The sequence below is a fragment of the Haliotis rubra genome, unplaced genomic scaffold (genome assembly GCF_003918875.1).
Source record: "Haliotis rubra isolate DU_JTF1 unplaced genomic scaffold, ASM391887v1 Scf599, whole genome shotgun sequence".
Lineage (NCBI taxonomy): Eukaryota > Metazoa > Mollusca > Gastropoda > Lepetellida > Haliotidae > Haliotis > Haliotis rubra.
Window position 1 is genome coordinate 493,642 of NW_025767300.1, and position 17,165 is coordinate 510,806.

The 17,165-nt window shown below is 43.5% G+C and overlaps 1 protein-coding gene across 1 annotated transcript in view; it reads left to right on the top strand.

Annotated features, from left to right (window-relative positions):
• Positions 1 to 17,165, top strand: part of LOC124255236 (guanine nucleotide-binding protein G(o) subunit alpha) — a 67,993-nt gene that overhangs the window by 19,300 nt on the left and 31,528 nt on the right. Inside the window, exon 3 of the mRNA XM_046689078.1 lies at positions 14,268 to 14,409. Within this exon, the coding sequence (XP_046545034.1) occupies positions 14,268 to 14,409 (142 nt within the window). The remainder of the gene's footprint in view (positions 1 to 14,267; positions 14,410 to 17,165) is intronic.

A 17,165-nucleotide genomic window follows, 5' to 3' on the forward strand; every position in this document is an offset into this window, starting at 1 on the left:
GTGTTTCGGTAGGCGAGAAATCAAACCTTCAACGTTATGCAAATGGATTAGTAAAGCACTGCAATGTACGAAGCACCAATGCACTGTAAAATGTGTCATTTGCTAACGCACCTTTAGACGCCATTCCATCGGGTCCTGGGACTGCGCCATCACGACGTATCATCCAAATAGTGTGGCAAAAACAGGTCTCCAAATTACCAGACAAGGAGTGCCGTGGATGGGGCTGCTGATGTTGTAACCCCTGGCATCTGTTGTGGATGTTCAACGTGTAACATCTACCGTCATGGTGCATGAAGCCAGCGGAGGAGAATCTTGTATATTGTTTATGTGAAGCCGCTTGAAACAACCATGGATACGACCTCCAACAAACCAAGAACTAGTAATCCCGCATCAGCAATCTTTGAAAAAGGAAATACATTGACGTTAACGTTGGCGTTAGTGAAACTTAGGCAGTTTCTCCGTACGTCTGACAGTGTAGGCGAAGTTAAGGGTTATCGAAGAAAAGCTATTTTACATAATCTCTGAAGTGTATATTTGTATTATATTTACTTGAACCACGAACAAAGAACTGGATTTCATGTGCGGATCGGGTCGAAAAAGAACACGGAGCTTGTTGGTGCCTGGAATATCATTACCAATGTCATTTCAGTTCAGGAAAACTTACTATTCAGTCGGTCCGATGGACTAAAGTGACGTTAATTATACACGTACATTGCGTCCATTGCTCTTTCAAACGAATCTGACTTGATCAGAGCCGTGACAACCCATGACAATTAATACTCGGTCCATTTATAGTTCCTCATAATGATGACGAAAATTGGCACACCTGGGTTAGGAAGGCCATTCACGCCAGTATTTAAGTGCATCCAGTATCTGTGTCATCCGACATACCGTGCGGGGGTGGAATCTATTGTCGTACCTTTTCAAACTTTAATAGGTACCGCTCCCTTATGCACATATATCATCCCTTGCTAGGGAGTCAATGAAGGCCTGAAATAGTGTCAAGGCATAACGAGGTACCGTTAAGATTGCATGAGCAATCATAGGGGTTGTTGGCACAACAATCAGTTCCTGCCGTACCCTGCGGCCAATGTCACAAATAGGACCATATCCAACAGAGGACTTCCGCAATTGAGGCCCCGTGCGCAGGCGCAACAGGACGTATAAATGAAAGAAGGGGGAAATTGTTGCTGAGAGATTTCTTGAAATTGACTGGAATAAGTTCTGATTTATTTCGCAAATGATGTATTTCTGGAAGAGAGATCTCTACGAATATACAAGGACATGTGATGGCCTATATTCAAAGTTAATTGAAGACGGCAGACAATGTTAAGATGAGCTCCACAGCTTGTAATTAAAATGATTGTTGTTATTTTTGTGACACCATGAAGAAACAACGATGTGACTTATATGTTGGTATTGTCTATCACACTCAATTACGTGTTTGTAACATTGTTTGGCCAAAACAACCAACGGGGATTTTGCAGATGTTGCAACTCCTGTGCTCTGAAACACAACATGTCATCACCTATTACAGACAGCTCTATAGCTATTTAGAAGAGATCTCAGTGATGTTGACTCGTCAACGACTTGTCCTTGAGGCCGGAGCGGGGCCACGTTAGAGCGCCATTTTCTAATATGGCCGCTAGCTCCTGATTCTCTGTGGGCCGGCAAATGACGTAGTCTTTGAGAGCATGAATCACGTTGAATCTGGAAGGCAGGAGAAGAAAGGAGGTTTGTTTTTAGACACTATGCCGAAAGGAGAATGACGAGCATGAATGGAGAATGAGCAAAGAACCTTACGATCAAGATTACGTCTGTGACAGATAGTATCGTCTGCTGTGCACTAGAGATGCGCAGTGGTTGTTTTTAGGCTTTGATGTCACGTGTTGTCATCGCATATACGTAAGGTGTTGAGAACTTTACGTCAAGGTGACCCACTTAAACATTGTTTGTCCAGACACAACTCGGGTGTAGTTGTTTTGTTCCGATACCAGTTGCGTAAACATGTCCCTTTCAAAACAACCAGGTGACAGTACCAACCTACGACAACAGGTTCTCGACGAAAAACACATGTACTGTTGGTTTTACCTTGCCATGAACGAGGTGTTATTAGAACTGTTGTCACTGTTGTAGGGATTTCTGTGTACACGAGAACACAGCGACATAAATGACGATTGGGCGACCAAAGTAAAATCTGGCTGTGATACCGGCCTTGCTAATGCAGTCAACCACTTGTTTCTCACAAGCTGTAATATTCGTTACTCTGGTGTCAGGCAATATTATGGCTATTGAATAACTCTGAAGGTGTCTCACTTGTCATAGCCAAGAATAATATCCTAGCGGAGGTTTCACGCGACGGTAGTCTTACTTCTTCACCAGGGGAAGCCTGATGTGAATCCATGAAACCAAAATTTGACATGGCGGCTTGGTTCTTTGTTTTACTTCTAATGAAAGATTAAGTACAAAGTCATAGTGGGAGTGATGCCAAGCAACTGTTCACCTGATAATAAGGGGCCTGTTCAATGTAAGATGACTTCCCGGAAACGGTTTCATGTACATACCCCTTCAACACGCGAATCATGTTTGACTGTTTTGGGAGACGCTATTGATGCTCAGACTCGATACAGTAAATACCGTATGATGGATTGGTATCATGAGTGGAAAGTATATCTCCGTCTGCCTGATACCCATGAAGATCCGGGTTAGAATTGATCTTCAGTAACCCATGCTTATGCTAGGAGGCGACTAATGGGATCGGGTGGTCAGGCTCGCTGAGTTGGTTGACTCATGTCATCGGTTCCCAATTGCGCAGATCGACGCTCTTGCTGTTGATCATTGGATTGTCTTGTTTTCCAGATTCGATTATTCACAGACCATATAGCTGGAATATTGCTGAGTGCGGCGTTATGCTGTATGCATGTTTTGTTGGCTGAATTCAGTAACAACCATCATGCATGTTTTCAGATGTTGGGAACTTTATGACGTGGAATGGTATTAGGTGTCGTTCGCAACAATAATATCTAATGATTAAGACAAACAGCTCCTGAAATTAACAGTTATGACATTCGTAATGAAGAGAACATTCAAGCTGTCGGTCTGTGTCAGAAGCATCCGTGACGAAACTGACAATATTCGACGTCATTTGTGCAATCCATGACGTCACGCTAAGCCTCGTTAATTCATCTATGGCAGGTGTTTGTAGTGTACAGAGATCATGGGAACAGCGTATATGTCGAAGCCTGAAGGAATGAGTGCCTTCACGAAAATAACCATTCCGGCCGAGGTTCCCGGGGGCGACGGGTCCATAAATGTCCTTCTGCTTCGCACCATGCTTCTCTTTTGTCGCTTCTCTGCCGCCCGTAGTGACGTCACGCAGGTTCTCCCAACCGCCGGTGGTGCCTTGATATAGATGGAACACACGTCAACATGCCCTCATTGTCGCGGCCTCGTGTCGATGGAGGCAGCGGGGGCGACGGTGTCAGATGGTGTTACGGCAGGTTAACAAAACACATACCCGCGCCAGACCCGTGAAATAGTCCCTGCAATATAGGCTGTATGGACTCATTCTGCATCCACGAACATGTGATGACATTGTGACCATTTGCTGCTTGGATCAGGCTTCTGGGTTCACCATGTCGTTCATATTATTTTCTGGAGATCGTTCTGTTAGTGCTACAGTATGGTTGAGGAACAGGCCCTTGAAGCTGAGGTTGTGGCATTAAGATTATCATATATCCCGATCGTTTGCTGCTGATATTCGGCATCTGAAGCAACTCTAGAATTGGCATCAAACCACAAAGCAATGGCCTTTTACTAACATACAGTCTGTGACATCGTTCCCCCACAATACATATATCTCTCTTCTAAAACATAGACTGTGGAATGAACCTGAATGGACGTTTCTGTGTTTTTACCATATACAAGGGTTTCGATCGAAGTGAAAGCAGACATTAGACAGAGATGGTGCGTGACTTCAATGACCGCTCTGTGACAGCCCCAAACCCCTAAGACCACCTCCGTGGTGTAGTGGTTAGAGCGTCCGCCCGCAGAGCGGGTTCAAACCCCTAAGCCCGTAATGGCACATCTGGGGGAATCAGTTCATCGGGCCACTTCCGTTCGTACATACATGGGTTGTCACACTTTATGTCATCATTTATTTGACCTTGACAATATTAGAACAACCTCTTCTCACCCTGTCAGTTAACTTTCATACAACAATAGCGTAGACGTCCACCAGTTTCCTTATTTCCTCATTGTTTCCCCGTGACTATATAGATAACAAGGACCCCTAGTACTGACGAATCAAACCTGCCCATCAATAACATGATTGCGAGTCACTGAATGAATTATTCCCGTTACATTGATCCAAATTTTGATCTGATCCTTCATTCTCTCCTTGATGAGTTACGGTTCCGTATATAGCATGATTGTATACATTGCTCATAGCTCATAAGAAAACTGTTTGTGTGGAAAGTGCAGTGCACACAATGCTATTGTTTTGAAGTAAGGCTGTTTTGAATACCCGACCTGGTCAAACTGACATAACATTAAGCTACTAACCCACATCTTTTAAAAGAAGTCAGAGTTGTCAGTGACGTCATGTCAATCGGAGCGCTTTGCTCTGTCCACATATTATTGCTTCCCCTTACGTCATACAGGTGTTTGTGTGTTGTGCAACCGGCACGGCGGACGTCATCTCAGCCATGGCAACGGGTTATGTTAACTGTGCCATGTTTTGTCTCTTCTATGTGTCGATATAGACTTGCGAGCCATCATCCAGCACTGGTAGGACACATGTCCAGTTGCGTGGCCACAATAACATGGTATGTTTACCATGGGCACCAGTGTATTTGGTTGTGGTAGATCGGGTCTTCGTATTGAGTCACCATCTGCTTATTGCCTTCAAGTTTCATGTTGATATTATGCAATGCCTAAGGACTGCAGGAATCTGTTGGTCTACTTCTGGCGTTTTACCACATTATCTTTTGTCGTCCTGAATGTCATTCATCTTAAGCTTCTATACCTCTCTGATGCCCGGCGTGGTTGGCTTGTTGGCCTTTCATATATAGAGACTGTCACGGAGGACTGTTGTCCTGTCTAAATATCACCGTCAGCAGCGCCTGGGTTGAAAACGATTCAAGTAAAGCGGAAGACTGAAAAACACTCTACCTTTGCCACCCAGTAGCTGTTTTGGCATCTTTCGGACCTGTATCCTTCAAAACTCCCCGCGATTTGCAGTCCAGTGTGTTGATATGGACACGTGATGTTTCTGTTAGTGGAGATTGAAGTTGAAGGTAATGTTATGTTGCGGTAAATGTAACAGCTTCGGATACTTGTAGTAGTATGCAGGTATTGGTTCACTGATGGCACACCACGCTTCAATAGACAACACTATGCAAGCAGTGGTTCACTGATGACACGCCACACTTCAAGAGACCTATAACAATATGTTTCACTGATGACACGCCACACTTCAAGAGACCGACAACAATATGCTTCACTGATGACACGTCACACTTCAAGACACCTACATCAATATGCTTCACTGATGACACGCCACAATTGAAGAGACCGACAACAATATGCTTCACTGATGACACGCCACACTTCAAGAGACCTACATCAATATGCTTCACTGATGACAAGCCTCACTTCAAGAGACCTACAACAATATGGTTCACTGATGACACGCCACACTTCAAGAGACCGACAACAATATGCTTCACTGATGACACGCCACACTTCAAGAGACCTACATCAATATGCTTCACTGATGACACGCCTCACTTCAAGAGACCTACATCAATATGTTTCACTGATGACACGCCTCACTTCAAGAGACCTACATCAATATGCTTCACTGATGACACGCCTCACTTCAAGAGACCTACATCAATATGGTTCACTGATGACACGCCACACTTCAAGAGACATACAACAATATGCTTCACTGATGACACGCCTCACTTCAAGAGACCTACATCAATATGCTTCACTGATGACACGCCTCACTTCAAGAGATTTACATCAATGTGGTTCACTGATGACAAGCCTCACTTCATGAGACCTACATCAATATGCTTCACTGATGACAAGCCTCACTTCAAGAGACCTACATCAATATGGTTCACTGATGACACGCCTCACTTCAAGAGACCTACATCAATGTGGTTCACTGATGACAAGCCTCACTTCAAGAGACCTACAACAATATGCTTCACTGATGACACACCTCACTTCAAGAGACCTACATCAATGAGGTTCACTGATGACAAGCCTCAATTCAAGAGACACACAACAATATGCTTCACTGATGACAAGCCTCACTTCAAGAGACATACAACAATATGCTTCACTGATGACAAGCCTCACTTCAAGAGACCTACATCAATATGCTTCACTGATGACAAGCCTCACTTCAAGAGACCTACATCAATGAGGTTCACTGATGACAAGTCTCACTTCAAGAGACCTACATCAATATGGTTCACTGATGACACGCCACACTTCAAGAGACATACAACAATATGCTTCACTGATGACACGCCTCACTTCAAGAGACCTACAACAATATGGTTCACTGATGACAAGCCTCACTTCAAGAGACCTACAACAATATGGTTCACTGATGACAAGCCTCACTTCAAGAGACCTACAACAATATGCTTCACTGATGACACACCTCACTTCAAGAGACCTACATCAATATGCTTCACTGATGACACGCCTCACTTCAAGAGACCTACATCAATATGCTTCACTGATGACAAGCCTCACTTCAAGAGACCTACATCAATATGCTTCACTGATGACACGCCTCACTTCAAGAGACCTACATCAATATGCTTCACTGATGACACGCCTCACTTCAAGAGACTTACATCAATATGCTTCACTGATGACAAGCCTCACTTCAAGAGACCTACATCAATATGGTTCACTGATGACACGCCACACTTCAAGAGACATACAACAATATGCTTCACTGATGACACGCCTCACTTCAAGAGACCTACAACAATATGGTTCACTGATGACAAGCCTCACTTCAAGAGACCTACAACAATATGCTTCACTGATGACACACCTCACTTCAAGAGACCTACATCAATGAGGTTCACTGATGACAAGTCTCACTTCAAGAGACCTACAACAATATGCTTCACTGATGACAAGCCTCACTTCAAGAGACACACAACAATATGCTTCACTGATGACAAGCCTCACTTCAAGAGACCTACGGCAAAAGTAGGGCGGAGTGTATAAATTTAACCAATAGCACAGTGACTTACAAATATTTCTGGCAGAACTGAAAGTATAAATGCAGCCACAATGACAGTGACTTACAGATGTCACGGGGGTTGAATGACAAAAGAAGCACGTTTAAATTAATGTGAGGAGACTAGTGAAACTTTGGTCGTCTCTTATAAATTCCAAATATGTTGCTTGACATTCAGATACAAGAATAACATTCCAGACATCACTCAGGTTAAAAAAAACCCAACCCAATATTTCTAAATAACTGAGTTTTTATTATAGTATATTTGCAAAGTTAAATATATATTCGTGTCCGTGCACCTTTTGCAAGCCCTCGGGAGACAGTTGATGACCTTATCCCCCAGATAATTTGAAGCGGACAAATGAAAGTGGTTTAGACGGAAGCAAGGGTAGTCCACAATAGGAACGCCATAGGGTACTAGACGAGATGCATTGAAATCACGCCCTGAAATAATCCTCCTTTAATCTGATCAAAAGATTAAGCGTTCACGTTGTATGTACTAGAACGATAGCATGTGAAGGCCCACACGTCGCCAGGTGAACCTTCTGTTCTAACTGTTGAGAACGTACAGAATCCACAAAATGATACATGGAATCGCTTTTCTGGCGTTCAAGGTCAAAGTATGGGTTGTTTCAGGAAGTATGTACATGTTTTCACCATCCAAGACATGATGTCGTCCAACGCAAAACCGATTAGAAAACATTTGACATTAATATAAATGGCTTCGGGACAGGCTTGAGTCATGGCGTGAACCTGGCGTTGTTGAATAAGGATAACTGTCAATTACAGCGAGCTTTTGGAAAGGTCGGGGCGGCGAACTGTGAATGGAAGACACTGCTTCTCCCTGAATGGAGGACCAGACGACACTCAAATGGAAATCACAAAGACAAAAATGGTAGCCCCCCTTCCCCTCATCTTAACATTAAAGATCTGGATTTATACTGGGAGGATTGGTTATCCAGATTACCCCGTGGACTCGTCCCAGTCGGGTGTACTGGTAAAAGGCGATGAGGATATTGACTGCTGTTGGTGGTTGTCGAACCAGGTAGTCATCCCGCTCCACATTTATGTGAAACTCCAAGCTGACCGTGGGTAGGCTTGCTCTTCCATCTCTTCATTAAAACCATTACATACACAGACGTGAGGTGAAACTCCAAGCTGACCGTGGTAGGCTTGCTCTTCCATCTCTTCATTAAAACCATTACATACACAGCCGTGAGGTGAAACTCCAAGCTGACCGTGGTAGGCGTGCTTTTCCATCTCTTCATTAAAACCATTACATACACAGACGTGAGGTGAAACTCCAAGCTGACCGTGGTAGGCGTGCTTTTCCATCTCTTCATTAAAACCATTACATAGAGACGTGAGGTGAAACTCCAAGCTGACCGTGGGTAGGCTTGCTCTTCCATCTCTTCATTAAAACCATTACATACAGAGACGTGAGGTGAAACTCCAAGCTGACCGTGGTAGGCGTGCTCTTCCATCTCTTCATTAAAACCATTACATACACAGACGTGAGGTGAAACTCCAAGCTGACCGTGGGTAGGCTTGCTTTTCCATCTCTTCATTAAAACCATTACATACACAGACGTGAGGTGAAACTCCAAGCTGACCGTGGGTAGGCGTGCTTTTCCATCTCTTCATTAAAACCATTACATACACAGACGTGAGGTGAAACTCCAAGCTGACCGTGGTAGGCGTGCTCTTCCGTCTCTTCATTAAAACCATTACATACACAGACGTGAGGTGAAACTCCAAGCTGACCGTGGGTAGGCTTGCTTTTCCATCTCTTTATTAAAACCATTACATACACAGACGTGAGGTGAAACTCCAAGCTGACCGTGGGTAGGCGTGCTTTTCCATCTCTTCATTAAAACCATTACATACACAGACGTGAGTACACTACAGTAGGAAGGAATACCTCCAAACATCATGGGCGGATCCGAACGCATACACTTTACTTTTTTCATTGTGGTATGGTTCCACTAATACTGATTGGTCATGTATGATGAGCTTATTTCCAGATGGAGTATATGCATACCCTGTATGAAGTGCCATGAGAAAGTAGCTTAGTAAAACACTTTCTGTGGTGTGACGGCATATTGTCATAACGTTGCTTCTACTGAAGGGGAAATATTCTGAATTAATCCCCACTACACTTGGGCTGTTATTTCACGGTAGGGCACGCTTGTTTTCCTGCAACACTCACATGACAAGTACTTCCAAGTGAAGTATTTCTATGACAAAAATACCACTTCAGCTTATCTTCACACGATAGGACTTCTTTATCTTGTACCGATTCCGGACGCTTGGTAGCAGTTGATACATAGGGTGCACATGCATGGAGGTGCGCAAGGATACAAACATGCGCACACCATACACGCAACTGCATTCAGTGACTAATAGATCACTCGTCATCAGATATCACTACACCTGGGAGAAAACATTCTTTCACAGGGGAACACAGATTCCGTGGTAACGACCGTTCTAGTTCGCCTCTTAAAGTACTTGCAAGTTTAATTTGCTAGAAATACATATATTTTAGTATCAGTTTTTAAACACTCTGACGGGTCTAGTGTACCCTACCCTCCACGCAAATATCGTGCACAAGGAAGACAGTTAATTTTGTCTCATCGGCCAGGCGGGATGTGGATGGGATAGCGTGGAATCTACTTTGACAGGAATAGCGTATATACCTACGTTGAAATTCCGAGCGTCTTTGATCTGGTACCGCCATATTAGTACGTAGTTTACAATGACATTTCATGTCTCTTAACATTTCACGCCGTCTTCGACCTCGTTTTGGCTTACACGAAACAAGTTGACACTGGTTATGGTGTAATTTAAATACGATTATGTACGGCTGATATAGGTTTAGGGAGGTTGTGTTTTGTCACTTGCTGTGGAACTGTAACATCCCTGCTTGGTTCTGCCTGGACCGGTGGCGACCTAGCACATGTATAAACATATGTGCTGGGGAAAGAGAAGTACCAGCTTGTGGATAGGTACAAAAACAACTGCAAAAGGACTAGCTTGTAGATAGATATAGAAGACATCTCCAAATGGTCTAGCTTGTGGATAGACAAATGCAAAAGGACTGTGAGAGGCATATGTTAATAATTTAATTTTCCTAAATATTGACTGGATGAAAGATTCCGAATTTGTTGGCCATTTTTGGACATCAGTCCCTTCATCTATCATCTGTCATACTGAGATGTCATTCCTCAATCAGACCCGCATTATCAATGGGCACCTCAGCGGTAGATAGTCTAGCCTTGACCATAGACCAGCGGTTAGTGTCCTCTCTTTTGTAAAGATCATCAGCGGGAAGCAGTATGATATGTTCTAAACACGAATAAAGCCAGATAAAGGCGTCCCATAGGGTTATAACGAATCCAAAGACGTCAACGAAAGACCTGTTTCACTTTGAGCGGCCGAGCTCCATCTTTGTTCAAATACGACCTTGACGTAATCGGTTGATTGAAACAGTTTGCCGGTTGTGGGTCTTCCTAAGTGTCCGGAACGGGACATGCAGCAGCAGCTACTGCCTACAGGCTAACAGCTAAACAGAAACCCCATCCAAATAAGGAAGCCGTTTAGCCTTGAAGACCATATTCCGTATCTCCAGCAAATACCACGCAAATGACCACATTTAGAGGCGTTCTCTTACGCCACAAAACTCGTTATGTTAATTGCCTTCTTCTAGCTAAGAACAGAATTTTTTTTTTTAATCTGAGAACTTGAATTCCCTCCTCTATTCTGTCATATGTACGATGTAAAAGATATTTGATTTGTCACTTATAAGCTTTTCAAAAGGTGGACGTTATTGTGATGATTTGTTGTATTCCCTCCGATGCTATGATATATTTGGAGAAGGAGGATATTGTTAAGTACCTCCTTTAGATTATCGTCTTTATGCTTGTGTGTTTCTTGTGTGGCGAAATCGACATATTTCGTGTGCTCCGAAATGTCTTCGTCAGTACAGAATAACGTGATAGGTGATAGTGTCAACAATCGGGCACATTCTGAAGGTAGTTGACTATTAGATCCTGCAATGGTTGATTGCATGTGTATGCGTTAACGTGTATACCCTTGCCTTTAAGAAACAGTTTGCTACTCAAATATGTTCAGTTAGAGCAAATCCCGATTCAACCCTGCCATTTTGGAACATCTTTGAAACAGCAGTTCTTTCTGATTCTCTATGCAAGCGTAATCGTACAGTCAAAGAACCACTGCATTTGATAATACTGACCGTAAACGCACGCTGATGGTGCGACGTGAGTTGTGTGAGTGGTATACGCTGATGGTGCGACGTGAGTTGTGCGATCGGTATACGCTGGTGGTGCGACGTGAGTTGTGTGAGTGGTATACGCTGATGGTGCGACTTGAGTTGTGGGAGTGGTAAACGCTGATGGTGCGACTTGAGTTGTGCGAGTGGTATACGCTGATGGTGCGACTTGAGTTGTGCGAGTGGTATACGCTGACGGTGCGATGTGAGTTGTGCGAGTGGTATACGCTGATGGTGCGATGTGAGTTGTGCGAGTGGTATACGCTAATGGTGCGATGTGAGTTGTGCGAGTGGTATACGCTGATGGTGCGACGTGAGTTGTGCGAGTGGTATACGCTGATGGTGCGATGTGAGTTGTGTGAGTGGTATACGCTGATGGTACGATGGTGCGATGAGTTGTGCGAGTGGAGTGGTATACGCTGATGGCGACGATGCGAGTGGTATACGCTGATGGTGCGATGTGAGTTGTGCGAGTGGTATACGCTGATGGTACGATGTGAGTTATGCGAGTGGTATACGCTGATGGTGCGATGTGAGTTATGCGAGTCGTATACGCTGATGGTGCGATGAGTTGTGCGAGTGGTATACGCTGATGGTACGATGTGAGTTATGCGAGTGGTATACGCTGATGGTGCGATGTGAGTTGTGCGAGTGGTATACGCTGATGGTGCGACGTGAGTTGTGCGAGTGGTATACGCTGATGGTACGATGTGAGTTGTGTGAGTGGTATACGCTGATGGTACGATGTGAGTTGTGCGAGTGGTATACGCTGATGGTACGATGTGAGTTGTGCGAGTGGTATACGCTGATGGTGCGATGTGAGTTGTGCGAGTGGTATACGCTGATGGTACGATGTGAGTTATGCAAGTGGTATACGCTGATGGTGCGATGTGAGTTGTGTGAGTGGTATACGCTGATGGTGCGATGTGAGTTGTGCGAGTGGTATACGCTGATGGTACGATGTGAGTTGTGCGAGTGGTATACGCTGATGGTACGATGCGAGTGGTATACGCTGATGGTGCGATGTGAGTTGTGCGAGTGGTATACGCTGATGGTACGATGTGAGTTATGCGAGTGGTATACGCTGATGGTACGATGTGAGTTATGCGAGTCGTATACGCTGATGGTGCGATGTGAGTTGTGCGAGTGGTATACGCTGATGGTACGATGTGAGTTATGCAAGTGGTATACGCTGATGGTGCGATGTGAGTTGTGCGAGTGGTATACGCTGATGGTACGATGTGAGTTATGCGAGTGGTATACGCTGATGGTACGATGTGAGTAATGCGAGTGGTATACGCTGATGGTACGATGTGAGTTGTGTGAGTGGTATACAGCACATTTCACTATGCCACCTCCAGCAAGCAGCAACGCTACATAGACTCGATGTTAAAATATTAACACTTCCCGGCGTAAGCGCCGACATGAACCAACACTAGCAGAATGGAATTATTTCAGATCGATACCAATTGTGGAATGTGAATTGGGGGTCGCTAGCTGGTTGTCTCGCTGTACGCGGACCTATATGGGCATATATAGGTCTCGTCTTGGAGACCTAGGAGACCTATATGGGCATATATAGGTCTCGTCTAGGAGACGAATATGGGCATATATAGGTCTCGTCTCGGAGACCAAAGAGATCTGTATGGGCATATATAGGTCTCGTCTCGGAGACCTATAAGGGCATGTGCGTCTCAACTCGGTTCACGTTCCCGGCCAGAATGGCCATCTTGATGTCCGGCGTCTGCCTATAGGCTACACTTGGATCATAGAGGCTTATTTCAAATTCCACCAACGCAACTGCAATGCACCTAGAAAAATATATATTTCCATGTTTCATTATACAACGCTTTACTCATATGGATGTTCCTGCGATAGAACGATGTTTTCTGCAAAATGCTATGAAACTGAAATATTTGCATATGGGCAATAAAAAATGGCCTACTATTAAATGTCGGCTCGTTTGCAGAAGCGTCTAGTCACATGAGACATTTGGTCTGAAATTACAAGATGAAGATGAAAAAGCTATGGTACACTATCTCAAGAAATTATATTAATGACTGACGGATGTATTACAGAGTCTACACATTATTGAGTCTGCGTGCTGATCTAAAAATAGCATTGCAGGTGCGGGCCGCTCGCCGTTCCATGGCGAATACGGTGGAGAATATTTGCCGATCTTCAAAGCTCAGAGGCAACCGGCGTATTACTGAATCACCATTGATTTTACAACGGGCTTTGACAGGCCTGATGTTTGGAATTGATTGGTTATTTTCTTGGCCAAGAAGATGACACGGTGACTAAAAGCGACATCAAGTTCAAATAACTCATGAGTCATGCTATATGCAAATACTCAGCTGCGAATTCCAGTATAATAGATCTGTACTGTGCACATCACTGCACATGCATGAGGCGAGCAAGAAATAAAGTACCAACGAACTTGACCGTACTCAAGAGTGATTTAAAAGCATTTTTCTGTAGGTCGTGGGAATCTCAGCCAGGAGGCCATAGACTATTGGTACCAATGTTTTGTTTCACTGTTTGAAGTGTGGTTTTTATTTTTAGAAACGTAGCTGTACTGTACTTATGGTCACCATTTTATTATGTTGGCTTTTTAAAATATTTTCATGCCGAATTAGATATGTATTCTTAGTGTTTGTTTTAGTACTATTTTAACTCCGACTTTCAAATTTTCAGAATTATTCATGAGGGAGGTTTTACGAGCGAAGACAACAAACAGTACAAGCCAGTTGTCTACAGCAATACAATACAGTCCCTAGTCGCCATCATCAGAGCTATGGGCACGCTCAACATAGCTTTTGGGGATAACGAAAGGGAGGTAAGTCGTGTGCAGGGATAAATATTGTGTGTCCACCTGGAATAAACGGAACGGTTTTAATACTCCAGACTGTTTTGTGTAACTTTTGAGGCAAGCAATTTAAAACACAATAGATGTTTGATTTGTTACTTTTACTTGAGTTAATTACCAGCAACTGTTTGTAGTTGATGGAAAAAATGTGCCACATATTAGCATAAACACATTGCTGCACCAGGATTAGGATAACACTGCCTTTGGATGTTAAGTAAGTAGAGTGTCACTCAAAGTAACAATAAGAGTCACAGATATTGATGTGTATGATAATCAATCACTGTAACACACATTGATGGTCACAGCCCACCATGATCACACACATTTAGACTCAGGCCTCCTGTGGTGATGTCGCACAGATATGGTGATCAACTGCTGCAAGTAACAGACATTGATATCACAACTGCTGATGGTGACCTGTGTCACTTTGATAGTTGCACACACTGATGACCACACATTGAAGATAACACACACTGCTGGTTGCACTCATTCAAGATAACACACTGATGGTTGCACACATTGAAGATAACACTGGTGGTTGCACACATTCACTACCCATGAGGATAACACACTGATGATCACAGATGAAGATAACACACACTGGTGGTTGCACACATTGAACATAACACACTGATGGTTCCACACATTGCCCACGCATGGAAATAACACACACTTGTTATTGCACACACTGATGGCCACGCATGAAGATAACACTGATGCTTGAAAACATCGAAGATAACACTAGTGGTTGCACACATTGAAGATAACACTGGTGCTTGCCAACATTGAAGATAACACTGGTGCTTGCAAACATTGAAGATAACACTGGTGGTTGCAAACATTGAAGATAACACTGGTGCTTGCCAGCATTTAAGATAACACTGGTGCTTGCAAACATTGAAGATAACACTGGTGCTTGCAAACATTGAAGATAACACTGGTGCTTGCAAACCTTGAAGATAACACTGGTGGTTGCACACATTGAAGATAACACTGGTGCTTGCCAACATTGAAGATAACACTGGTGCTTGCAAACATTAAAGATAACACTGGTGGTTGCAAACATTGAAGATAACACTGGTGCTTGCAAACATTGAAGATAACACTGGTGCTTGCAAACATTGAAGATAACACTGGTGGTTGCAAACATTGAAGATAACACTGGTGCTTGCAAACATTGAAGATAACACTGGTGGTTGCAAACATTGAAGATAACACTGGTGCTTGCAAACATTGAAGATAACACTGATGCTTGCAAACATTGAAGATAACACTGGTGCTTGCAAACATTGAAGATAACACTGGTGGTTGCAAACATTGAAGATAACACTGGTGCTTGCAAACATTGAAGATAACACTGGTGGTTGCAAACATTGAAGATAACACTGGTGGTTGCAAACATTGAAGATAACACTGGTGGTTGCAAACATTGAAGATAACACTGGTGGTTGCAAACATTAAAGATAACACTGGTGGTTGCAAACATTAAAGATAACACTGGTGGTTGCAAACATTGAAGATAACACTGGTGCTTGCAAACATTGAAGATAACACTGGTGCTTGCAAACATTGAAGATGACACTGGTGCTTGCAAACATTGAAGATAACACTGGTGGTTGCAAACATTGAAGATAACACTGGTGCTTGCAAACATTGAAGATAACACTGGTGGTTGCAAACATTAAAGATAACACTGGTGGTTGCAAACATTGAAGATAACACTGGTGGTTGCAAACATTAAAGATAACACTGGTGGTTGCATACATTGAAGATAACATTGGTGCTTGCAACCATTGATGATAACACTGGTGGTTTCAAACATTGAAGATAACACTGGTGGTTGCACACATTTTGAAGATAACGCTGTTGGTTGCACACAATTGAAGATAACACTGGTGGTTCCACACATTTTGAAGATAACACTGGTGGTTGCAAACATTGAAGATAATACACTTTATATTGTAAACATTGAAGATAAGACTGGTGGTTGCACACAGTGGTGGTCACACTGGAATATATCGCACACTGATGATTTTTGCATACAGTGATGGTCATACTAGTGATTGGACACAGTGGTGGTCACACTGGAAGATAACACACACTGATGATTGCACACACTGATGATTGCACACAGTGGTGGTCACACTGGAAGATAACACACACTGATGATTGCACACAGTGGTGGTCACACTGGAAGATAACACACACTGATGATTGCATACATTGATGATTGCACACAGTGGTGGTCACACTGGAAGATAACACACACTGATGATTGCACACAGTGATGGTCACACTGGAAAATAACACACACTGATCATTGCACACAGTGCTGGTCACACTGGAAGATAACACACAGTGGTGGTTACACTGAAAGATAACACACACTGATGATTGCACACAGTGGTGGTCACACTGGAAGATAACACACACTGATGATTGCACACAGTGGCGGTCACGCTGATGATTGCACACTGGTTGTCACACTGGAAGATAACACACACTGATGATTGCACAGAGTGGCGGTCACACTGATGATTGCACACTGGTCACACTGGAAGATAACACACTGATGATTGCACACAGTGGTGGTCACACTGGAAGATAACACACACTGATGATTGCACACAGTGGCGGTCACGCTGATGATTGCACACTGGTTGTCACACTGGAAGATAACACACACTGATGATTCCACACAGTGGTAGTCACACTGGAAGATAACA